Source organism: Amblyomma mixtum, chromosome 6 (assembly GCF_055824585.1).
Source record: "Amblyomma mixtum isolate Tamu chromosome 6, ASM5582458v1, whole genome shotgun sequence".
Taxonomy (NCBI): Eukaryota; Metazoa; Arthropoda; class Arachnida; order Ixodida; family Ixodidae; genus Amblyomma; species Amblyomma mixtum.
Genome location: NC_143017.1, coordinates 81,887,786 through 81,912,688, shown reverse-complemented (window position 1 = coordinate 81,912,688; position 24,903 = coordinate 81,887,786). Strand labels below are relative to the sequence as shown.

Here is a 24,903-nt window from a genome sequence, read left to right as displayed (position 1 = left end):
TCCTTTTGATACGAAGCCATTGGCTGGAAAGCCTCCCATGAGGTTAAATCCGATAAATGCTTGAGCTGTACCCGACTACTGCAAGTAACGTCTGAAAACGGCTGTGGCTGCGACCGGCTCGAGGCCGGACAAACGGAGGTGGTTGGAATAGGAAGTTTGCTCTGCAGCGGACAAATATTGTACGATAAATCCGAACAACAAACATTTAAGCTACAGAATACACATAGCATCACCTATTTTTCTCTGTAAAAGTTCCAGCAAAGTACACAGATGATTGTCACGACCTAGAGAGGGTGCGACAGGTAATCCAATACAGCGACGTTATACGGAGGGCTCGTGCTTGTTCGTCGGTGATGGCAACCTCGTGTGGGCCAGTATTACGTTTCTTGACGGTGCCAAGTAAGAAACGAGACACAAGAAAGGAATCGCTGTGTGGAGCTGTTAACGGTGGACGTCTACTTTGGAAAGAATTTAAAATCAGTGACATCAACGTTGAAGACGCTTATGGGGCAGGTGAACTACAGAACTATACAGACACAGTTTTTCGCATTCATCACAACATGTAAGCAAGACCTTGTGACTGGCCGGCTGCTTGCGCATAAACAAAGCTAGAGAAGTTTTCCTGCGACCATCGCTTGAGTTTTAACTAATAAAGATCCGCCCTCTTGCGTTTCAAAAATAGATACCTGCCTCTTTAAATATGAATGTAGATTTCGAATCGTCTGTACGTATAAGTGGAAAGTGAGAGCAATCACGCTAGTTTTTCCCGCGCACTGCTTTCTCGGAGAAGTTAACCGTGTTTGTAAGCAGCGGACGGATGGCATGCAGTGAAAGTAAGGCCACTATGACACAAATCTTTTCGTTATATTTCGTTCGATTCTTTTCATCTGCCCATTGACTGACTAATTCCAATCACAGGGACGGCATGGGACAATAACTAGCGCAAAAGGAAAAAGAATTATAACTCTCTGTGGATAACAAAACAACATACTATATCAAAACACCATATCCAGCATATCAATAATGCTTGCAATTACAGACACAGTCAAGCATGAAATTTTGTGCGCTTGAAATGTGCCCGTTAGTCATGCGTGCTCATTTCTGTTGACAAATAACGCATCTTATTTACAGGGACAGTTCAATTCCAAGCAAATCATTTCTTTTTTTAGAAATGTAGGCTTATTGCCAGATAAGAACTGCGCTATCATAATCCGATATCCCACTCCAGTATGAAAGCTTCCGGTTTCCATGCTCTCTACTTACTTGTACTGCGGGCCTCAGATAAATAACGCCGTTACGCTTGCCGGCTCTACTATTTCCCCAGCGGGTAAATATCTACATAACAGCGTTCCTAAGGTATATTTTTATTGCAAAACTATGGCAAGAATATTTCAATGTGCTTGCGAAGCACTCGCATCAGAGCGAATGACATGGTTCCCTGCACGCCGATCCATCTTAATCTACTTCGCGGCGCCGCCACAGTGTGGCGTGGGTATCGGGAAAATCGCCAATACGGTCGTGCCTCGTTAATATGGACACTTTGGTTCCCGAGCAAATCTGTCCGTGATGTGAGTCATCCATAATAAGGAGTCGTTAAAAAAAACGCAAATAAAAACAAGTTTGTAATCAAGTCCTGCTTCGGTTCTAGTGACAGTCAGTGAAGTGGAAGTTAGAAGTGCATTATACTGGTCACCATTACCTTAAATATTGTGGCACAGTCTGAAGACCATAGTGGCGCATCACATTCGTGATGGCGCTTCATGGCGCTATAGCATATTCTCATCCGGTGAACCGTTAGCACATATCCGTTTTTACTCGCTGGCGGCTGTTCTTTTTTTTTTTTTTAAACAGGCTTCACATTCATCATAAGTCATGAAATACAGCAAACCGTAAGAAATGTCAACTGGGCACTTCAGCGCTGCAAAATATTAAAGCACAAAAACAAAAAAGGCCCGTCACTAAGGCATTTGCATTTTTGCATTGCTTTCACTGGTTTCCTGCGGTCAGAATACAGGAAAGGAAACATCTGGTTGAAGCAGTCGAGACTCGGTTCACATCGCTGTCCGTATGATCGAGACAGAGATATAGACGGACCATGCATGTGTGGTTTGTACGGACAGCGAGTTTCCATATTAACAAGGTGTAGAGAGAGAGAGAGATAAAGAGGAAGAAGGAAGGCAGGGATGTTAACCAGAATGGTGTTCCGGCTGGCGACCCTGCACCGGGGAGGAGGGGATTGAAGTAAGAGAGGGAGAAGGGATGGGGTCCTCAGAAAAATTGTACATAGTTCGAGTCCTCTATGTTAACGCGGCATGACTATAGCCATACGCCAGTTGTAAAGTGATATCTCGCTGCAAAGGAGAAACGTGCGGCATACACTTCTTCGCGCTTCAGTTCGGCTTAATAGTGCACTGCAGGACAGAGGCTGTGATGGACACTGGCCGCGAGTGACAGCGAGGGATGAAATTGGCTGTCATCCTTCTGAAGCACGAATACTCCAGCCTGACAAGGCCCTGGATAAAGAAGAACAGAAAAACGAGTAGCAGAAAAGCACGTCTTTCTTGTTTCGATGATACTCACGTGCCCAACATCATCATCATCATCAGCCTGGCTACGTCCACTGCACGGCAAAGGCCTCTCCCATGTCTCTCCAATTAACCCTGTCCTTCGCCATTTGCGGCCACCGTACACCGCAAACTTCCTGATCTCATCCGCCCACCTAACTTTCTGCCGCCCCCTGCTACGCTTGCCTTCTCTTGGAATCCACTCCGTTAGCCTTAAGGACCAGCGGTTATCTTGCGATAGCCAAGATAACATGCCCAAGTGAACGGAAGTCACGTCAATCTGCGCTAGGCTGTTTATTGCTCCCTCCTTGCGAAGTTTTAATTCGTAGGCACTGGTGCCGTGAATGGAGCTTGGAACACCTCTGCAAAAGAGTTCACTTATATACGTTATAAACTGCCGGGCTTTGTCCAACTTTTTCTGTGAAATATCTGCAATTCATACGTATCCCTTTCGCGGAAGCGTCACAATCAACCCTCGGTGCAAACTCTATCTGCACCGAGCGCATTCTATTTACACTCGGTGCAATCTGGATGCAGTGCAAATACTATCTGAAGACATGTGGTACTGCTACTGCAAGCACACTTATCTACTGTGACGAAATGAGCCTTCCTGGCAGTTGGCTCAGTTCCTAGGGCGCGCCAGATGTCCATGTGTCTAGTATTACTGCCACACGAATCTTATACAAAGGTAACAGTTTGAAGCGAACATCGTCGTTTTCCCCTAGGTCGCAGGTTATCAGAAAGGGGGCCCACATTCACTTTCTAATGGCCTCGAATTTTAATGACATTCGATTTATTGTCACTCGCGACCCCGTCGTCCAGCGACTAAATCGTCGAGCATATGCAAACTCTCGTCCACTTTTTTTGTTTGCCTAAGAACAACAGATACACGAAACCTTGTGAAGAGTACCAAAAGGTTTATCCGAGATGAAAATTTAGCTGGTCATCTCATTCTTAAAAATACGCTACTGCGATTAAGAATTCTCGTTTTCAGAAGCAGACATAATAGAATACCTTATACAGCCTATAACAAAAATTTCTTCGAGGTTTTAGCAAGGCTTAACTGAAAGTTTGGTGTACAGCCGCTTCTCTGCAACGCTAGGACGTCGTAATTGCATTCGACTTGAAGCCGCATGTCCAAAACCATAACTTCTACAAAGATGCAATAAACGATGCCTCCTAACGTTTCTTTCTGTCTTCCTCAATGGCTAAGAAGTGACCTAATAGCTGAACCGCGGCGAACACCAAAGCTTCCCGGCAGAACAGAAATTGATTGTAAAACATTTTATTCGCCGGAAAGAGCTTGGCAAGAGGTCGCGTTAAGTGGTCGAGAGTACATAGCCCTCGACGACTTTGTCAGCCCACTCCACCGCCAAAACTTGCGTTCTGGGGTCAGAGCTAGCCAGCACGGTCTCCCACCGCTCGAGAGAAGGAGCTGTAACTAGATCACCCGGAGGTGGCTCTATTTTGCAGTCCCACAGGATGTGATCGTAGGTAGCACGTTGGCCACAGTGTTTGCAGTTTGGGTTGTAAAGATCTGGATAAATGTGCGCGAGGAGTGATGGGGTGCGTATCGATCTCGTCTGTAGACGGCGCCACGTAACCTCTTGTTCTTTAGTAAGTCTTTTGTCTGGAGGGGGGAAAATTCTCCTCTCTAGTTTAAAATGATTGGTGAGATCATGATATGTGATCATGGAGTCCTTCGTGAAATTCAGGGAGCCAGACTCATCCACTGCCCGGTCGACGAAACCTCGGGCTTTATTGTGGGCTGCCTCGTTCCCCGGATTCCCCGAATGGGCTGGGACCCATATCAATTCGGGATAATTTGGTGAGAATTTGGTTGCGTTAAGGATTCTAAGGGAACAGAAAGCTCGACTCCTACAACCGCATTCGAATATGCCGCCTAAAAGAAAGAGTAAAAAAAATAGCAACAAAAGAAAGGCGCGCGTCGGGCGCCTTCGATCGTGACGTCACTGCGCGCTGCGTCATCTCGAGCGCCGCGGTCGGCGAGCACCAAGGCGCATGCGCGAATCGGAGCCACGCGTCTGCCGTTCCCCCCTCGCAGCCGGGGATCACCTCGACACGAGTTGTATAAAAAGCGCGTTTGTTCGTGTCTTTATTTTCGTCTCCGCGTGCATTGAGCTAGCTCCAACAGACGGTGAGCTGTGGCTCGCATCTTCGTCGTTTTCTAGGGACCGGTTCGTTCGATTTCCCCGTGCATCGAACGCGAGGCGGAAGCCGCTGAAGGTGGAACAAGCCTTGACTGACCATGGCGAAGTGCCCCATCGTGACGCTGTCTGACGGGAACAAGATTCCGGCGCTCGGCCTTGGAACGTGGAAGGTGAGAGCGGCGTCCCTTTTTCTGCCCTGCTCTCCAGGAAGCGCTGAACGGCTGCCAGATTGCCGGCGGACGCACACGCTCGCTCTCGAAGCTTCTTTAACGGTGCAGTCTCGCTCTTTGCTGGAGGCGCTGAGTGATGAGACTCCGCGCGCGGGGAAAGTGTAAAAAGCGCCGAACGACTGCCGTTTTCCTTCATGGACAGAGCATCGCCATTCCGTTTTCTTCACCGATAGCTAGCCTTGCGAACGTTGGTTGTTTTCTCTCCTGCACTCCTTTTTCTTAACAACCCAAGGCATTTAGAAGAACGCCGCTGCAGACGCCACAGTTCCTACATAAAAAAGCGCTGACGGTCTTAGCTCAGTGAACAGTAGTGACAACATGCGTCTACTGCGGTCACCGCTGTTGGCTTTATTAGCAAATTCGTGTACCGGCGAATGGGTTTTTAAAAGCCGAGCGTGAGCTACCATGTTAGTTGTGTGCATTGCAACGCGGGGAGTGTCGGTCAGTTGCGCTTACGCCGAATTGAACGCTGCTTGGCGGGAAATGAGTTGATTTCAGGGAGGCTTGGACACAGAATTCGAAGCACGTTTCGATGAAGATTGTTTCATGGCTTTACTCAAACCGGGAATGGAAGGATTCGGATAAATTGGTAAATTGGTTTTTGAGGAAAGGAAATGGAGTATCTGTCTCACATATCTCGGTGAACACCTGAACCGCGCCTTAAGGGAAGGGAGGAAGCTGGGAGTGAAAGAAGAAAGAGAGATTCAGGTCAATCGGGCATTACACGATGGTTGTGAACTCTCATAGCTTCGCATATTTTACGTTGGGCACTGTGTTGCATTTGGAGTTATAAAGACGAGCATTGCGTATTTTTTTTTTTACTTCAATGAGATGAGAAACCGTTACAGTAGCCTTCTAGCAAACGGTTTACTTCGTGAATTGTCACGAGGCACATCGTTACAAATGACGAGTGCGTGGTCAAGGCAGGCTGTCAGTGACGTTAGTCTGATGCGAACTCCGCAGACAGTTTGGGAGTCCACGCATTTTCCAGAATACACCTAATTTCAAGACTCACTGAATCGTGTAACATCACAGAAATGCCCGTGTGTAATATTTCACAGGAAAAAAAAATACGAAAGCGAAAGTTTCTGGGTGTTGACGCAGCACATTTATTTCAAATCACTGACCGCTCATTCTAAACCCCATAAACCAAACCAAAATTTTTACGTTGATCATTTTGCTCTCTGGGAATAAGACACGTCAAACTTTTGTGAACGCAAAAAGAGCACTTACGTCAATGCTTTCATGTCCCTCAAAATTCGGGGCAGCAGATCTTATAGAATATCTAAGGCCGTGTAAATAGTGCTTTTTTCTTCAAGGCCGAATGAATACGAATCGTGCAGCTGTGCTGTCAAATTGAATACGAATAGTTCAGCTAAGAACTGGATCGAATACGAACCGAATAGAAATATATTGGAACGGAAATCGAATTTAAATCGAATATATTTTTTTAGAATATTCGCTACATGTGCGAATATTGATGCAAAAGAAATTGTCATGCGAAATTGCGAAGCGCTAGCGTCGTTGCTTCGGTAGGTACTTCCCAAAAAGAGTTGTAGAATAATTTTATTATGGCTGCAATTAAAACTGTCGAGAGGAGCAACACTGACCTCCACTGGGGGTTACGCATCAAATCATCATCATCAGCCTGACTACGCCCGCTGCAGGGCAAATGCTTCTCCCATGTCTCTCCAATTAACCCTGTCCTTTGCCAGTTGCAGCCACCGTATCCACGAAGGCTGCTTAATCTCATCCGCCCACCTAACTAGTGCCCCTCGAGAGAAACGTATATGACAGTTCTAACGACACTCACCTATGGGACAGAAACGTGGAGGCTAACAAAGAGGGTTAGGCTTGAGTTAAGGACTAAGCAGCGAGCTATGGAAACGAAAATGATAAGTGTAGCGTTAAGACACGGGAAGAGAACAGAACATAGTGGGACAGGGAACAAACGCAACGTAATGATATCATAGTTGAAATAAAAATGAAGAAATGGGCATGGCAAGGCATGCGATGCAAAGTCAAGATTACCGATGATCCCTTAAGGTAACAGACTGGATTCTAAAAGAAGGAAAGCGTAGTAGGGGGCGAGGATCAGGTGGGCGGTTTAGATTAGGAAGTTTGCGGGGATAAAGAGGCCGCAGCTGTTAGAGGACAGGATTAATTGGAGGGATATGGGAGAGGCATTTGTTCTTGGCACGGCTTAGAGTAATGATGATGATAATTATTAGCGGGCCGAACCGTCCATTCCTCGCAGACCGATCGCAGCAGCACGCTGTGCGGCGTCAGAGCGGGCTCTGTTTTGAAAACATTCGTCAAAGAAAAAGCGCACCTTATCCGAACTCTGTGCTAATCGTAGAAAACATATTCGAAAACTTAAGAGTATGTTCGATTCGTTTCGAACAATTTTGAACGTGCACTAATTGATTCGTTCAGGGAATCGAATAGAAAGGTATTGGATTCGCTATTCGACAATTCTGAACATCAGTACGCCCCTAAGAATGACCTCAAAAGCCTAAATCAGCCACCACATATAATCAACAGGTAAAACCATCGGATTGTGAAAATGATTGCAAGCAAAATACTAATTGCTTTTCAAGGGTCTTACACCTTACACACCTATATGTGTTTCACGGCATGGTAGCCTTACCTAGCTGCTTGTGCTCGATGATGCTAGAAATTGTGTGCAGACACTCGTGGCCGTGTTGTCAGCAGCAATGGTTTCGTCTCCCCCGCAGTCGGCGCCTTCTCAAGTCTACGAGGCGGTGAAGGAGGCCATTCGCGTCGGCTACCGGCACATCGACTGCGCGCTGGTCTACCTCAACGAGGCCGAAGTGGGACGGGCCATCGCGCACGCCATCAAGGAGGGCCTCGTCACCAGGGAGGAGCTTTTCATCACCAGCAAGGTGCAGTGTAACGGATTTTGCCTATTCATTTTTGCTCTGCTTGTTTTGAAATTAATTGGATGCTTCTGTCTAATATAACTGCAGCGTCGAGTTACGCATGGCCTGTTCTAGTCGCCCGTAGTTTGCCCATTGTTTAGAGGAATGCCCCAAGGTTGATAAGACTTCTGAGTAATAATGTAAAGAGGTGTAATAAGGGAGCAAATTACTCACTCGCATCCACACAAGCGCTGCCATACGACTACAAAGGAAAGCTATACAGCTTTCTCAGAAACTTCGAAGAAAAAATTTTGCGAACGCTTCAGCTTCGCCTTCAAGATTGGAACACGTCAGCATCTTGCAACGCTGTCAGGGAGTCCACAGAACGCTATCGTCCGTTCGACGCCTTGCTCGTCGGTAAATTGGTTTTTGAGGAAAGGAAATGGCGCAGTACCTGTCTCGCATATCTCGGTGCACACCTGAACCTCACCGTAAGGGAAGGGAGGAAGATGGGAGTGAACGAACACACCGCATTCACTGGCTTTGTTCATTTCAAACCATCGAGCTGGCGTGGCGGTGTGGTTCGATTCCTCAACAGGAGGCCCTGGTTCGATTCCCCAACTCAACCAATTTCCTACTCTGTTTTATTTATTAATGCTTCTGGGATTTTTCGCTCACGGCCAACGCCGCCGACGACGACACCGGATTTTCTGCGACACGGGGCCCTGAACGGTTAAAATCCTCCTGGTCCGGGGTTCGAACCGAGCACTATCGCCTCACCGGAGCAGTCACTCGTCCAACTGAGCTAATGGGACGCCTAGCATGTCGTAGGGCTAGAGCAAAGTGATCAACTCGAAGCGGAAACGATGTTGTTCCAATGGTTAAGGAAATCCCTCAAGGTAGAGAAGGATTTGTAATAAGTTACTAATTACTCATCAACATCTACTCAAGCGCAGCCATACGGCTTCAAAGGAAAGCTATACAGGTTTCACAGAAACTTCGCAGTTGAAGTTGCGTGCAGTTTTGAGAATGACGCTGTTGCTGCACACCATAGGACGACTTGATTACTCTGGTTTAGAGCTTCACTGCCACCTCCCATGTTATTGTACAGTTAACTCTGGGCCCTCAATCTTCAGCAGCTGCTAATCCCTCATTAGCGCTGCCATCAGGCTTGTGACGCAGCGGAGGCTGCTAATAACCTCTGCGTTTGGACAAGTTGGCACTGGAATACCAGCGCTGGCAAACTGGGAAATGTTAGTCAGCGAGTGAATCTTTCCTACTTGCTTCTCTCGAATATCTCTCGGGCGTTATACTGGATGCCGAAAAGCGAGTTCGCCCTCTGCTATGAGGTCTACATCTGGTAGGAGGTACTACCATGAAGTCCATAGATTCTTTAGCGGCAACAAAAGGTCACTAGTCGCCGAAATGAATAGCATGGTTCTATTTGAAGTTAGGGCACATCAGGACGCTAACTTCGTCACGATAACGAAACCCTGGATTTTTTTTTTTTTTTTGATGCTATAGCACTTAGGTTGTCGTCTTGCGAAAACGACCCTGTTTCTCCGTAACGAAATTCCCCGATAGGTTGAAAGGGTCATGGCGTCACAAGCACCGACAAATTTGAGAAAATCTGAGGACTAGAATGTTGGAGTACCTTCCATTAGATTATCATATGGGATTATACTAACGACACCCATTATTCCACCTTAATCCACCCACTAATGTCAATTAATCCAACTTATTTATCTCACTAATTTCTACTAACCCACCTTAACATTCCTACTTACCTACCTTAAACCACCCGCTAATCCTCACTAATCCACCTTAATCCATTTTATGAGGTGGGTCTACTTTCGAATCTGGCGGTCCTTTCGGAATATTTAGGGACGGGCCGACTTACAAATGTCATCGCATTATCTTCTTTAAGAATGCGGTTAAGAAGGCGCCAAGTGTTTCTTGCAGATATCGAATGGGTAATATAAAAGTAAAAAGGTAGCACAGTCTCTTGGTCTACCTGGCTTCAGTGCGACATTAGGGGAGAAAGCTGGCAGGTGGTCAGACATTCGAAAACTTTAGCGTAGACTCTAGGAATGTAGTAGTATGATAACTACTCGTAGTCGTTGAGAGGTGAAGTGTATAGACGCAGTATTTCGAGTTCTAGAATTAGTCTAGCTTTGCAAAGTGTTACGGCAGGCTTTGAGAAACGCGAGCCTACCATAGGAAGTTCGAGCGCCAACTTTAAAAATTGCCAATGTGTGCAATTGAGGGAGCAGGTAGGGCAGTTAGGCGTCGGAGCTTTCGCAAAGCTCCCTGGGGTAACGAATTCCGGAACGAACATCTCGAGCTCCACAAATGAGGCAAATCTAACGCAACTATCAACAGATATCAATAAGTAGAAGATGAGCTTCTGCTATAGAAATTTAGCCATGGGCGATAAGAATCACATAGAATAGTGGAATGAAAAGGGGGGGGGGGGCGGGTGCAGTCGGTTCCAAATATAGTTCTAGTGTAGTTTTTACGGGCAAGTTTTGCTGGACGAGTCTTCTGTTTTGAACTACGAACTGTTGAACCAGTACATTTCCGTGAAAAAATACAAGAAAATACTGTTAAATCTTTCACTATACGGCTATAATTTGAATGAAAGGGCCGTTATGTTCATTTCCGTTGGTCACAATTTTTCTCTCTCATCGCAAATACACTCGTACATTGAAGTAGAGGTACGCTGAACTAACTGCTCCTCTGTCATTCGCGCTCTCACTCGTAGCTGCAATACGGCTTCCGCGAAATGCTGCGAGTACCGGCGTCCTCTGCGGTAGCAGTGTCTTAGCAACACGCGCGCTGGAGTCCACATATACTAGCTTCGTAGCTGCTGCGCCTGCAGCTCGTTTATTTTAATTTTTTTAACGAGCCACTGACGTTTCCCGCAAATGTAACGACACGCGGTTAAGGAACGACAAAAGCGACAGCGCGCTTCATCACTTTTACTGCCGCAGATGCCAGCTGCTTAGCAGCGGCGAAAGTCATTCTGCTCGCTTGTTTTATTACGCCTAACTTATGAAGTCGTTGATGCCAGCTGCAGGCTCGTTTTCAATAAATAACTCTTCATCTGCCTCGTGTTGAAGGCGCGGCTCAGCGTTCTTAGCGCGCTTGGTATCACCATGTTGAGTTCTAACGAATACGAGGAAAAAATAAAAAAAAGAATGCCTGTACGCATCAGTCCCCAAAACAGCTCCCCAAAACGTCCCCAAAACGTCCCAGTGAAGCAATACGCACTTCCTTAGCCGTGTTCCTAAAAGGCCCATCTTATCAAACTTTCGGTTATCGAAGAGCGTCGCCTAGAATAAGAGTTTAACATGCTCTAAACGCTCTTGCTTCTGAGTGTATAGACGCTGCTTTCCTCGGCAACTTGTTCGCGGTGAAGTAAAAGCTATATGAGCGCGAAGCGATGCGTCTTCCGCAAGTGTTCTGTTCTTACGCGCTCGAGCCAACCTTGCGCGGGCCCGGAAGGCGCCGCCTCGCGTCTGTAACCGCTCTGGCGCGAACAAATAAAGAGACGGAATATGGGAAGCCTGCGCTCAAACTTTACATGCTAATGGTACAGCTACATAGCGCACATTTCAACGTGCGGGGGTGGCACGTTGGACACGTTGCGGTTTTCGCAGAGCGTACGCTTTCTGCCTATAGCCGAAATTGCAAGCGCGATCAGCGATACTTGGAGACGGGCGCACCGAGCAAAGGGGCGCAGTTACCAGACGCGGCTCTTGTCGCCCGTCGTTGACAGTGTTGTCTCGTTTCCTTCCAAGCCAAAGTGGCTTAGAACGCAATGATACGAGCGCGAGGATACGCGCACAGGTAAAGGATTGAACGCACAACACTGGCACGCACAGAAGTGACCGAAGTAAACTTTAGTATCACCAAATATTGATTGCTGGCCCAGAGGTGTTGTACGTCTTATTCCGCTATTCCTCTTTCTTTTTCTTCTTGGGCGGGGGGGGGGGGGGGGGGGGGGGGGTTACGGGGGAGAGGCTCTTCGTGTGCATTTGCACTGTGGTTAAGACGGAACAATTTCAACTATTGCTTCACATTGCTGTTCTATACTGAGTATGATTCATAGATAAAGGATTCATTTAGTCGCATACACTGTATCTAGTACGCGCAACTCTGACAGTGACAGCTGCTGGCGTCCTGGTACGTCGAAGCGCTGCGGTTACTATACCACTCCAGCTCACGTATAGGCCCAGAGTTCAAATACAAGCCGCGTTTTGCGCTGTCTCCTCGATGGTTGGTCGTCCCCGTGTAATTCACGCGAGGCATCGTACACGCGCCTTTTGCGTCTCGAGCGAAATTCCCTGAACTGCGGGGAAGGTGCGGAACACGCAGAGTCGGTCTTTCTTTCGAGAGCATGTGCAGTTTCTTGCTAGTTTCCTTGCGAGGCGCGCGATGTTCCTTTAACCGTATGGAAACACTGAGCCATCGGGAACGCGCTGAGAGAAAGCACACTTCCGTCACCGAACCCCGGCGCCTTGAATATGTCACGGGCTTTTCGTTATGTGTTACCCACAGCTGTTCTTCGTGCCGTTCGTTCTCTTTGGCCGTTTATTCGCTGTTCCAGCTGCAATTCGGAGCCCGTTCCTTCTCAACGCTCGATCATGACGACGGTAACAGCGGTTGGCGCGCTGCGCCGCGTGTTTGAATGAGACCCTGGCGCTCCGTAGGAATGCTGGCGCGCTTGCTGTGTGTTGGGGGAACTACGGGTGGTTCTACTATATGGCACTGACGGCCGAGGGGCTCTGATTTGTTCGGGCAGTATTTCAACAAATCGTTTGCTCTGCACCGAGCAGTTTGTTTTCATCTTATGTGACGAAGTATCGCGAACTTTAGAAACGCTTTCTTTTTTTGTTCTTTGTTTTTTTTTGCCGAGCCGGGGTTCGTCAGACGTGGGTCACTCTTTCTCATGCGGGACTTACTTCTATTGTAAAGTGGTGCTTCCTTGAACGTAATTCAGAAAATGTCTCCCCAAAGAAAAAAAAATAAACATACATGTATGCGTACACATCGATGTCGGAAGGTCTAGTGAGTATAGCAGGTCCACTAGCCCGAATTCAGTTCCAGAAGTACGGGCTCCAGCCCTTTTCATGCTCCTATTTACTCGCCCTTTGCGCTCTGCCTCATAAGCTGCTGCGGGTCGTACGTGCTGATGGTGTTTGCGCATTCGGTGGGGGAAGGTAAGGGGAGGAGCTTACGAAGAAAGGAAAGGCCCGGTAACTGTCTCCCATCGGGTGTGCAGCCTTGGTGAAAAGTCTCCCAGCCGCATGGTAATGTTTTGGCCCGTATAATGGAACATTTACGGCTCATCTCAAAAACTGAGGACAAGGGTTGCGATCAAGTCGCAAGGACTGAAAGTTTGAGGGGTTCCATATATTGTTTCGCTACGCGTCTTAAGGGAAGGCACCAAGTTTTGTTTGCATGCTTGGCGTTGCGTGGCGTGCTCTCTACTCTGCCTCAAGAACAGTTCGCGTTGAGGAAGTCGGCGAAATTCGGCGAAATGGGTGGCGTCGGATCAGGGCGCGAACTTTTGAAACGTCTCTCAAAACGTTCTTTTGATCGGTTCGCGCCACTGACTTCCGCCATTCGCGATAGCCCAACCTGTCATATAGCTGGCCAGGCAGGCACTGCAGTAACAAGTGAACAGGGTTGGGTATTTCGCTCCGGTATGATGATACTCGCTGCACTTGCCGCTCCAAAGCTAAAAACGTACTATACTCTCCATACTGTATCCAGCGGGGGTCGCGAGCATTTTGATCTAAGGCATGAACGACGGCCGCTAAAGATGAAGGATGGTTGACCTAAAAGGTCAGGGATGGATTGTCCTTTAGGTTCAGAGAATGGCCCTTCACTTATCTCCCAGCCATCATTTTTGATATCCTAGGTCAAAGATGGATTGTCAACCATCGTTGATCTGAAGATCAAGAATGGAGATCCTGTGTTAAGAGCGCGGCAGGGCTGTGCTTCATGTCGTTTTATTATGGTGCCCAGGAGCATGATTTGCTCGAGCCGCGGCCACGCGGCGGACAAACTCGTCGATTTCCGCAATAGTAATGCGCCAATTTTAGTTGTTGCCTTTTTCTTTCGGTTTCGGGAATCGCCTTGATGGCAGAGCCGGAGGCGTTCCCATTTTCGCCATCTTTGGCGTTTGTGGCGGCAGCGTATTTGTGGCGGCAGAGTATTGTTTATTTATTTATCGTCGCTTGGAACATATTACATGGTAGCTAGTTGCGCTTCGTTTACCATGAGACAGAACAGCAAATTTCAGACTACCCTGTCATGTTCTGTGGTCTTCACGAATGTGAGAGGAGCGGAAAGCCCAGCCGTTGCTCTTTGTTCTGTGGCGAGCAAGCTCCAAGGATGCCGTCCAACAGGCCCTTTCACAACCTTAGGGGCAGCTGGCTTTTGGGTTACCTACACCCGCACAACGGCCAGGTGTACGCAGCTGCCTTGCACAGCCCAGCCTCAAATATGTCGGCGCCTTTCGATGGTTTGGTTTGGTTTATGGGGTTTAACGTCCCAAAGCGACTCAGGCTATGAGAGACGCCGTAGTGAAGGGCTCCGGAAATATCGATCACCTGGGAATCTTTAACGTGCACTGATATCGCACAGTACACGGGCCTCTAGAATTTCGCCTCCATCGAAATGCGACCGCCGCGGCCGGGATCAATCCCGCGTCTTTCGTGTCCGCAGCCGAGCACCATAACCACTGAGTCACCGCGGCGGACGCGGCGCCCTTCGAGAACTTCGGGATGAGCTCTTCGAAATGTCCTTCTGCAAAGAGTGCGTTGGCGCTGCCGTGAAAGTGAGGTTTCCAAAAACAGCTAACTGCCGCCATAGCTCTTTTATCGGTGGTTGTCTCACTTCCCGCGGTGCGCTTCTTTAATCCCTCCGGCTTTCGTTCAAACAGTTCGCAACGAAAATGAAACATTTAATAGTTTTCATTTCGTTATTTTTTTGCGCAGTGCTGGAACTCATTTCATAGCAAGCAGGCCGTTTTGGAGTGCTGCAACCGGAGCAGGAGTGCGCTGGGGGTTACCTACATCGACCTTTACCTGATTCACTGGCCCCAAGCGTACAAGGTAAAGGGTGGAGAATGAAGTAAGCAGGTAATTTGAAACTGGAGGCTGCCTTTGTGTAATTGCTTATTTCTTCAACAATGTGCAGGAAGGGGGTGACTTGTTCCCGAAAGATGAAAATGGTGACATCCAGCTTGCCGACATCGATTACCTGGAGACGTGGGAGGTATGCTTGATGGATTGTTGGTCTAGATTACGCCTGACCGTACCGAACAGGTGGCGTGGGCAGCACTGCTGACGTCGCTAGATACGGCATGCATGAGGTCTGCACATCTGAGAGAATTCGCGTCGATGGACATCCCCCCCTTCTTATTCTGTCCCGTAGGGAATGGAAGAGTGCAAGCGGAAAGGCTTGGTGCGCTCCATCGGCGTTTCCAACTTCAACTCCGAACAGATCACCCGCCTTGTCAAGTCGTGCAAGATAAAGCCCGTGATGAACCAGGCAAGTTTGTTTAACGTAACCTTCGTACGCTGCGTAGCCCCTACTCTTGCACATAAAGCAAAGGCCGCCATTTCGATTAACTGCAGCACGGAGTTGTGCCCAGCTGAGGTGAAGCGAGCAGTTTCCTGCGTCATAAAATTGTTACCTTTTTCTCGTTTCAGTCAAAAAGTGCAGAATGCTGCTGTTAAATTTCACCGTTCCATCGTGAGAACGACGTGTTTCGTTCGTGCAATTGGCTCGTTACTGCACGTCTTATAGGCTGTATGTATATGGGATTGCCTAGTGAAGTTTTTAGAGCCGGCAGTGTTGATAACATCATCGGACCGGATAGCTTATTAGCTTCGCAATTTCATGTTCCTTTGACTACATGGAGTCAGTGTGTAACCCTATTATCACGCGCACAGTGTGTACAGCGTTTCAGCATGGGCGCATAGTACACGTTGAAATGATCAGAAATCGGATTGCTGTGGCACACCTTGCTTCGCCTTTTACATCTAAAGGTCGTCCGCAGCGACTCTTTCTGCCGGCGACCATGACACAGCATTAGGGACGAAATATTGAGTAACAACTGGAACGTCTGTATGGTAATACCGACATCGATGCTTGCTCCATTGATGGGCTAAAATGTCGCTGCAGCTTTCGAAAAAAAAAAAAACAGCCTGGCAAAATTTATTACTGCGTCGGCCTGGTTAGCTTTAAATCCGCCTTAAAGGCCCATAATAATAGTCCGTTACTTTCGGTTTTTAATGTCTGGGTGCGCAGTGCAGGAAATGAGGCAACCGATAGAAAACAGCTCAAGTGGACGGCTTCTATTACCTCTAATTCTATTTCTCAACACGTTGCAAGCCACTGTGTGAATGAGAGACCCGTCCTCCACAAAACCGAGCTACTTATCCCATCAAATAATACCGAACGCCGAACAGTACGAGCAATAATCAGTACTGGCCAGCATATAGTATAGGCGCGTGGACAGACGTAACAATGGTGTTCCTTTTATGTGTGCGTGTGCCAGCGTTGTCGTTTTCTTCTGCACTGAATGCACCGAGGACGACTCTTTGGATTAGGCCGCCGCGGTGGCTCAGTGGTTATGGTGCTCGGCTGCTGACCCAAAAGACGCGGGTTCGATCCCGGCCGCGGCGGCTGGAATTTCTTTGGAGGAGAAATTCTAGAGGCCCGTGTACTGTGCGATGTCAGTGCACGTTAAAGAACCCCAGATGGTCGAAATTTCCGGAGCCCTTCACTACGGCGTCTCTCATAGCCTTAGTCGTTTTGGGACGTTAAACCCCATAAACCAACCAACCGGCTCTTTGGATTAGGCTGCCTGATGGGCAACGGCGTAATTCATAACCGTACCACCGTGCCGAGTTTCTGTCTATAAACAGTCGGAAAGAATTGTTCACATACACTTTCAGTGCGACGTAACGCTCTCGAGTGAACAAGTGGGCTCGCTTTTGCGCCACCCTGCGGGGTTCGTTGTGCATCGGTGGCGTTCCGAATCTGTTGAATGTCAGACGACGGTGTCTTCCTTGCCACTCCGAAATTCAGGAGTTCCACGGATGCTACAAGAGCCCCACTTCAGGGTTTAGAAGAAACTTCTTGGGCTCTCTGCTCTTAACAACGGCTGTACCTCTAAAGGAAGCATCGTAGTCTGGGTCACAGAGCTACGCAGTTCCCCTGGGCTTCGTTAGGCCCTCTTAGCAGTTACCTGGTTTAGTATGTTGGAAAATTTCCGGCGCACACAGGACAGGGACAAAGAAGAGAACACCACAAGCGCTTCTTCTTTGTCCCTGTCCTGTGTGCGCTGAAAATTTTCCAACATGCTGTACCAACTCGCTCGAATGTCAGTTTTACTACTGGTTTGGTATCCCTCAAAAAAAGGAAAATATGATATTAAGAAGACGTAAATAATTGGCGCTGTTGCGAATTATTATTTGGTTTGATGAATTCAGGGCATAATTTCGGGCAGTGGAAGCCGAACCCGCGTACCAAGGAAGAATAAAACCAGCGTAATGGACGACGCAGACACAGTAGAGTAGCACAGGACGACGCTGACCGTCGACCTGCATGTCTCTAACTCTGTCTGCGTCCCTTCTGCTGTTTGTTTTTTTCCAAATCTGTACTAACTCTGCTGAGTCTCGTAACAAGTATGCGTTTCAAATCACTCATAGTTAGATGTGGCACTTAATGCGCTGTGTGCGCTCAAATTGGTCCATACCCTTTTTTTTTGTTGTTGTTGTTGTTGTTGTTGTTGTTAATGTATGTTTGTAGCAAGAGTGCTGGTGTATAGCATACTAGCACAAGTCCTGAAAGAAGGGGGCAGTCTTTCAAGTCACGTAGAGATACGGAGGCGTAACCAAGGCGTTCAAGCACACGCCTGCACTCCAAACGTGCGTTGCGTCATAGTCTTTGTTCACTTTACACCTCCTTTGTCTTAGACATGAGTGGCAGCGCGTTGGAATCTGTGCCATGCTATCCGTGGCGTGAGGGGATGGATCTGCAGTCATTCGATCCTGCGTCGTGCGATGCTCGGCCCATCTATGTATAGCTGTTCTCGGTTTCTTCTAGCTTTTTTTTTTCTTGCGCGCTCAGGAATGTGCAGTCGTCTACTTTCGCAAGAGGAAACCTGTCGATGGAGGCATTGTATTCGCACTTGCGGGCATTGTCACGATGATCTATTCAACGGCACGAGCTAGGTCACCTTGACACTGTGCGTCACGTATAATGGAGAATGATTCACAGAAGCAAAGAGATAGACAACCAGCCGTGTTGGAGGGCTAAATGGTCCCAATAGCATTGTTTATGTAATATTAGAGCTGGCTCGCGACATATAGTTCTTTCCCATTCCGTGCCATAACATTGGATTCCCGCGTGATAAACCGGTGATATACGTCTTTCCCCCAGTACTGTGCAGAGCCACCGTGCGTAGACTCACTTTATGCGCCATTTGTTGCGGCGGGCGAATATTGTCTCTAATAGAATGCCGTAGCGCCAGCATGCATGCACCGCTGATGTCATGCGGCAACAGTGCATGCGCGGATGGCAACGAGGAACAGAGTGCACTTGCTCCTGTCCGCACGTGGCTCAGCAGGTGCAGGTGCAGTATGTCATAGCGGTGTGCGGCACCGGTACACGGTATAGCGCTATGCTAGAACACTATGTGGTATTTGCGACCGTTGCAGCAATGTTTCTTGAGTGCCCCGTGGTTCTGCGCAGATCGAGTGTCATCCGTACCTCCCGCAGAAGAAGCTGATTAGCCTGTGCAACGACTTCCAGATCAAGACTACGGCGTACAGTCCCCTCGGTTCTCCTGACCGTCCGTGGTGAGTGCGCCTACTGGGATCGTGTTTGAACGCGCGAGATTGCTCCTCTATGTCGGATGACAGTACATTTGCTATCAGTTTATAGCCTTGATTTTCTTCGTTCCTACTGCTCTATTTTTTTTCTTTTAGTGGCCAAGTTGTATTGGCTACGGCTGTTACTCATGAAAGTTGATTTCCTTTACAAATATTTCCTACGTAAACATTTACTGTCCTTCACTACGCGTCTAGGCAATGACAGTCATACAGTCACTGCGTGGTTTAATGTGTTCGTGGAGCTCGTCTGGTCCGTATGTAACAAAGGTCACTGTCATGGAGTAAGGCCATGCATAGAAGCTGGTTATATGGAGGTTTGCGACAGTTGCAAAAACGGGGATTTAACTGTTGATTTGACCTTATGTTTATTCTTTTTTATTGTGTTTTGCCTGAAGAACTCGGGCGCTTATATACCTTTCTTTTCCCCTATATCCGTGGACTTTCCCATCACGCTTCCGGTTTCATGATTAGTTAACGTAGTCGCTGACACGAGTAGATTGACAATTTGTGGGCTGATTCTTTCAGGGCGCCTAAAGGCGAGAAGACGCTGATGGAAGACGAGACCGTGAAGGCGATTGCCAAAAAGCATGGCGTGTCTGCAGCTCAGGTCTGTCGAGAACTGGTATTCCGGGCGGAGAACGATTAGTCTTTCATGCTAGAAGGTTATTAATTGCAGTATTATGCATATTGTCTCTGTGCATAATCTTCCAGGTGCTTATCCGTTATCCACTGGACCGCGGACTCATCACCATCCCCAAAAGCACGAACAGGACTCGGATTGAAGAGAACTTCAAGGTTTGTCTTGAGGACTTGTACTAGAGTAGCGCGCACCTTTTCTCATGGGCTACGCTTTAGTCGTGGTTTACTCTATCACGGCTCACTGCGGATTAGTGACATGCTCGCTGGAAACTAATTCACGAAACCCACCGCAGTGGCTTAGAGGCTGCGTCGTTATGCTAGTGAGCATGAGGTCACGGGCTCGTTTCCAGCCGCGGCGTTTTTGTTGTGCCGAAAGCTCAGTAAAAGCGCTGAAATGCCGTTTTTTTTTTTTTTTAACGGTAATGATAGTTGAAATTTATTTGGAGTGGCCGGCACAACGGCGTGCTTCGTATCTAAGGTCTTGCTTTAGTCAACATTCTTTCGATTTTAGGAAAATACAATTAAAAAGACGCGTTGGTTTCCAGCGAAAAGGCCAAACAGATTAAACTGCTCAAAAAGTGAAATTTTCCACCTTCATGCAATATAGACTACTGCAACGCTAAACACGCACCGTAAAATGCTTCTCTCGGTTAAACCGCTCGAGTATTGCGCTGGAATATGACGAAGAGATGGCATATACGCAACTCTTGCTTTTTTCAGTACCAATTTTGGATGATGTGCTTACCTGATTTGGTCAGAATTCGCTGTAAATCCTCGTCGTCTGCAGCAATGGCGACCTATGCATAACAAGCAGCATTCGCATAGTGCTCGTTTTTTAGCGTTGCAACAGTCAATATATAAGCTATTTTAATGTAGCTTTTTGTAAAGGTATTTTTGTATAGCATTATTCATCAAATAACGACAGCCGGTGACAACATGGTTAGACTGTCGTCGGCTGTACGTTGTATTTTATGTATAAGGGTACTTACGAGGAAATTTCAGGAAGAAATAATGAAATACTGGCCTGGTAAACTTTAGGGATTCCGGCATACTAGTCAACAATGAAAAGAACCTACAAAAGAAAGAAACCAACTCAACCATGCGCACTAAACTGCCTTATTCAAGACATCACTGCGCATAAGGTGATCCGTTAGTGCAAGGTGAAGCTTTGGGTTGCCCCGTTTTAAGTTTGCTTGGGGCCTCCTTACGTCATATGGAAGTGCTGCAATATGAATGCCTGCGCAATAACAGTCATTCTTGCTTTGCGGGTAAAAGGCACCAGTGCGCGTGTTTGCGCACCAGATGAAATATGGCCTCTCGGGAAAATCGAAAAGGGCAGATTTCAAGACAGGCCCAGAATGCCGTTTTGCGGAAAACATCCCTTGCCGTTTTTACGCGTCGGGTTCTTTCACGGTCTCATTTTTGTAGTGCTTGTTCTTTTTGTAGCCGCGCCTTCGGCTCTCTATTACGAATTGTCGGTGACGTGCCTATAGTCGCGTCAGGTAACTAAAATGAAGCGAAATCGGTTTTCGGGAGAGCAGGCTCAGCACATTACTTTTTCCGCCGTTTTCGTTTCCAGGTTCTAAGCTTTTCGCTCGACCCGGAGGACGTCGATGCTTTGAATGGTCTTGACAGGAACTTCAGGGTCTGCGTGCTGGATGCGTAAGTATGGTGTTGTTACAGAGTTTTAAATTGATTTTTACGTAACCAACCGTGTTGTATGCCTTTTTTCGTGCCTCGTTTTCGCAGGGACGTAGGGAGCAAGTATTACCCCTTCAACATTGCCTACTAGGGATGTGGTGAAAGGCCCATCCGTTTGTTGAGTTGCATTAAAGTTTCCAAAGGTTTCCTTTTGCACTACTTATTGAACTGTCTCTGCTTCCTTTTTAAAGTCACCTCGCTGGCCTTCGCACTGAGTTTGTCCGTGTGGGGCGACAATGTGAATAATCGGCAGAATCAGCTGTGATACCCGACGTTGAAAGATCATTTTTTATCCCGAACCCGATTTAAGTAAGGGCAGTGAACGCTTGGGTAATGGGTATCACTGGCGATGCCTACGGTGGTTTGGGTTCCCAGTATACAAGACAGTGTGCGTCACTAAGTGTGGCCCTGGAAGCCTTGAAAGAAAGCTAGGGGTGGGAGCTCTCAATGTAAGGACGCAAGAGCAGTGTAAGACGAACGATTGTCAGTGAAGCTTTCTTGTATGTGCACACTATCATATCGTAGTTATCGTGGTGCCAGTAACAGCTCTGGTCCACCTAGTCCGGCTCGTTTAACGAGAGGATTCCTGCTGGCCAGTTGACTGTCATTGCGGTGCGACAGCTGCCCAAACAAAAGACGTTGGTGATGATAGTACAGAACGCTGCCAGAAGGCAAGCAAACATCAACCTAATTTCTGAAAGTAGCGATAAAGGAGTGCATTTGCCGAGCGCCCACAAATTCTCAAGAGCAACTCGCGGAAACCAGGTTTTCGTTGGGCTAGAACTGCACCTAGTCCAACAAGGCTGGCGTCACTGCATTTCAGTTGGCTCGTCTACGTCTGTGTGTTTCTTCCTTGTCTCTATTCTCTGCTGCTGGTTTTAAGTAATCATGCGCCAACTAGCTCAACAATCACCTTATTAACGTGTAGCACCAACTCTGCAAATAATAGCATTAACAAACTTAAGGCCTGAAGCATTTAGTGCAGTTTCTTGTGCGCGTGTGGCACGAGTATTAAGATGTCGCAGTATCGGAGAAGGACGGGGGGGGGGGGGGGGGGGGGGGGAGCGGCGACTAGCGGAAGGCAATCGACGAGTGGCGCAGGTTTGGCGATGTTGTCGCATGATAAGTGGACTAGGTGGAGTTCACAGCGATGGTAGACCGGCATCATAAGAGACCGCAAATCAGGCCGAGAACGCGGAAGGCGCTGGCGGCCAAGCAACATGACCTAGCTTGACAGAGAACAGACGTAGCAAATCAGCCTTAGTCCACAATATGCTACGGGCTCATAAGATGTGGACTGACCCTCGAAAAAAAAAAAGACGGAACGAGGCTGATGGCGGCACTGTACGGAAGGGAGGAGTGGGCTAATATGAATCGGCAGAGGCGCCGTCACAAGCCGCGGCTATGGCTGGATGCCAGCCAGAGAAGCGCGCTTCTGGCGGAGTTCATCGAAGCTGTGGCACAACTCAAAAATCTTACTCAAGGTGACAGATTTTGGCCATGAGCACCTGGAATGCATCGCCAGCTAAACGTTTGGAGAAGTGGTTTATTTTGTCCGCTTAGACGTAGCCAGGTCGGCATGTTTGCAGAGGTCAACGATGCTCTCGATGTGACTGGTTAATATCCAGCTGTTGTGTAGAGTGCGATCACGTAAGCGTTATTCGGCACGGTGCTGGCGCACGGCAGTGCGGCTGAACAGTGCCGCTAAGCTCTTCTTAAGTAGGGGTCAAGCGGAGATGTCATCCTCGTGGTTGCATAACCAGTGGTTCGCAAAGTCCGTGAGATAAAGGTTGACTTTGCTAAGTACGAGAGTCATCCCACTTGTAGTTGCTGACTGGCTCGTATGACGACAGCCAGTCATCGACGTCTTGGTTGGCTGTGCCACTGAAGAGGTAAGGATAGCACTGCCGTAGAACGCCGGAACAAAGGACCGTGAGAGGGATGGGTGCCGAGACCGAGGTTGTATCGTCTAGCATGGTGGACGTCGGGGACAGTGTACGGTTCCAGAGTGTCATGGTAGTCGGGAACGCACCTAGCACCTCCATCAATTATATGGATGCGACCTTACCCTGTTTGCATCTAAGTGATCGAGTGAGTGTGAGTGAGTGTGAGTGAGTGAGTGAGTGGGTGAGTGAGTGAGTGAGTGAGTGGGTGGGTGAGTGAGTGAGTGTGAGTGGGTGGGTGGGTGGGTGAGTGAGTGAGTGGGTGGGTGAGTGAGTGAGTGAGTGAGTGAGTGAGTGTGAGTGAGTGAGTGAGTGAGTGGGTGGGTGGGTGGGTGAGTGGGTGGGTGAGTGAGTGAGTGAGTGAGTGGGACGGTGGGTGAGTAAGTGAGTGAGTGTGAGTGAGTGAGTGTGAGTGAGTGAGTGTGAGTGAGTGAGTGGGTGAGTGAGTGGGTGGGTGAGTGAGTGAGTGAGTGAGTGTGAGTGAGTGAGTGAGTGAGTGAGTGAGTGAGTGAGTGAGTGAGTGAGTGGGTGGGTGGGTGAGTGAGTGAGTGAAAAACTTTATTGAGCTCTAGATTCGCTGGTCTTCTGCGGTCTTCAGATGGCTTCGTCCATCTTCTTGCACAATGGTCGGTGGGATATTCATGAGGGATGTGACTTCGTGGTAACCGGAAGAAAAGCGAAACTATCGCGAGTAGAAAGCGGCGAGAATACGGTTCCAGATGCCTTTGATTGCGAGCTATACATGTGGATGGCTCGTAAGATCTCCGGTTTGGTTACTGAGTTATATTTTCTTATTGCACAGCATTGAATAAAAAGCAAACACGAAATATTCGCTGCAAGGCACCGCGGCCCGGGAGGAAGCAAAAAGTAGAACACTGGGTAGTGCGCTGGCTAAATGGGCTCAGGAACGGAATGATGCAGACCTAAATAGCAGCGACGACGCAGGGAAACGACCCGTGTCATGTTGTGTTACCTGTTACCTGCCAGCCTGAAAGTCGGCGTCCTTCTTGAGATTCCTTTTCTCTCCTTCACCTCCTTTCCACCTCGGAACGCCGGTGTGCATGCGCCGTTCAAGAGGCTTTCAGAGTTAACATGTGTGCTTTCGAGGCAGCGTTTGCACGCTGCTTCAAGACAGAAGCGCTTGCACTACCCCCAAATGTAGCGCCCCATCTCAACTTGATGCATCGTGCAGTCGTTTTTGAAAAAATAACAGCAAGGTAACCGCACGCTCCGGCAGGCGAAGCCAAACCACAGCACCTGGGAAACAGCTGCAGGTATCTGAAAGCAGTTGAGTTTTCTTTACTCATTGTCAGACGGGGGTTGCATTGGTGGTGTATTGGAGTGGCAGTCCTTAAAAGCCAGCAGATGCTGTGACATAGTAAGACTCAACCACCTATTTTGTACAGTGGCGGATAAAATAATATGGACCACGCTAACGCGTTCAAACTCTTGTGTGACGTTGCTTGATGGGAATAGGAACGTTTGCTGCCTCTATCTGCAAGGGAAAAAGTAAATATTACTTGCATATTCATTAAACATCCATTAATTTTTGCTAGGTGACGTGTCAGAAGACTTCTACTATCGAATCATGGTCCATATTCTTCGGCTCGAGACTGCACGCAAGCTCTGCACCAATAGCTACCGATTTCGCACGTGCCTGGTCTGTGGGTAGGAGAAGCTGGCTCACGATTGGCCGATCGGCCCTTCCGTCACGTGTACACACATGGGAGAGAATAAGGAAGAGTTCAAATATATCCTAAAGGCATTATTTTGTGGCGCAAAAAGCGTATAAATGCTGAAAGCAGAACCAGGCAATCTCAAGGTAAAAAAGCATCTTATTTGTATTGCATTGTT

The 24,903-nt window shown here is 48.0% G+C and overlaps 1 protein-coding gene across 1 annotated transcript; it reads left to right on the top strand.

Annotated features, from left to right (window-relative positions):
- Positions 1–4,606: 4,606 nt before the first annotated feature.
- Positions 4,607–21,269, top strand: LOC149339562 (aldo-keto reductase family 1 member B1-like). Its single transcript, XM_089550509.1, has 10 exons — positions 4,607–4,905; positions 7,704–7,871; positions 14,858–14,974; positions 15,060–15,137; positions 15,297–15,413; positions 18,627–18,733; positions 19,292–19,373; positions 19,478–19,561; positions 20,985–21,067; positions 21,155–21,269. Exons 1-10 carry the CDS (start codon positions 4,834–4,836, stop codon positions 21,195–21,197), a joined length of 951 nt encoding a protein of 316 aa, XP_089406635.1. The 5' UTR covers positions 4,607–4,833; the 3' UTR covers positions 21,198–21,269.
- Positions 21,270–24,903: the final 3,634 nt, after the last annotated feature.

Excerpts from the sequence above, each read along its gene's own strand:
- LOC149339562 (XM_089550509.1), top strand. The coding sequence starts at position 4,834 with ATGGCGAAGTGCCCCATCGTGACGCTGTCTGACGGGAACAAGATTCCG. Across the intron at positions 15,138-15,296 it reads ATTACCTGGAGACGTGGGAG|GGAATGGAAGAGTGCAAGCG; the intron begins GTATGCTTGATG and ends TCTGTCCCGTAG. Across the intron at positions 19,374-19,477 it reads ATGGCGTGTCTGCAGCTCAG|GTGCTTATCCGTTATCCACT; the intron begins GTCTGTCGAGAA and ends ATAATCTTCCAG.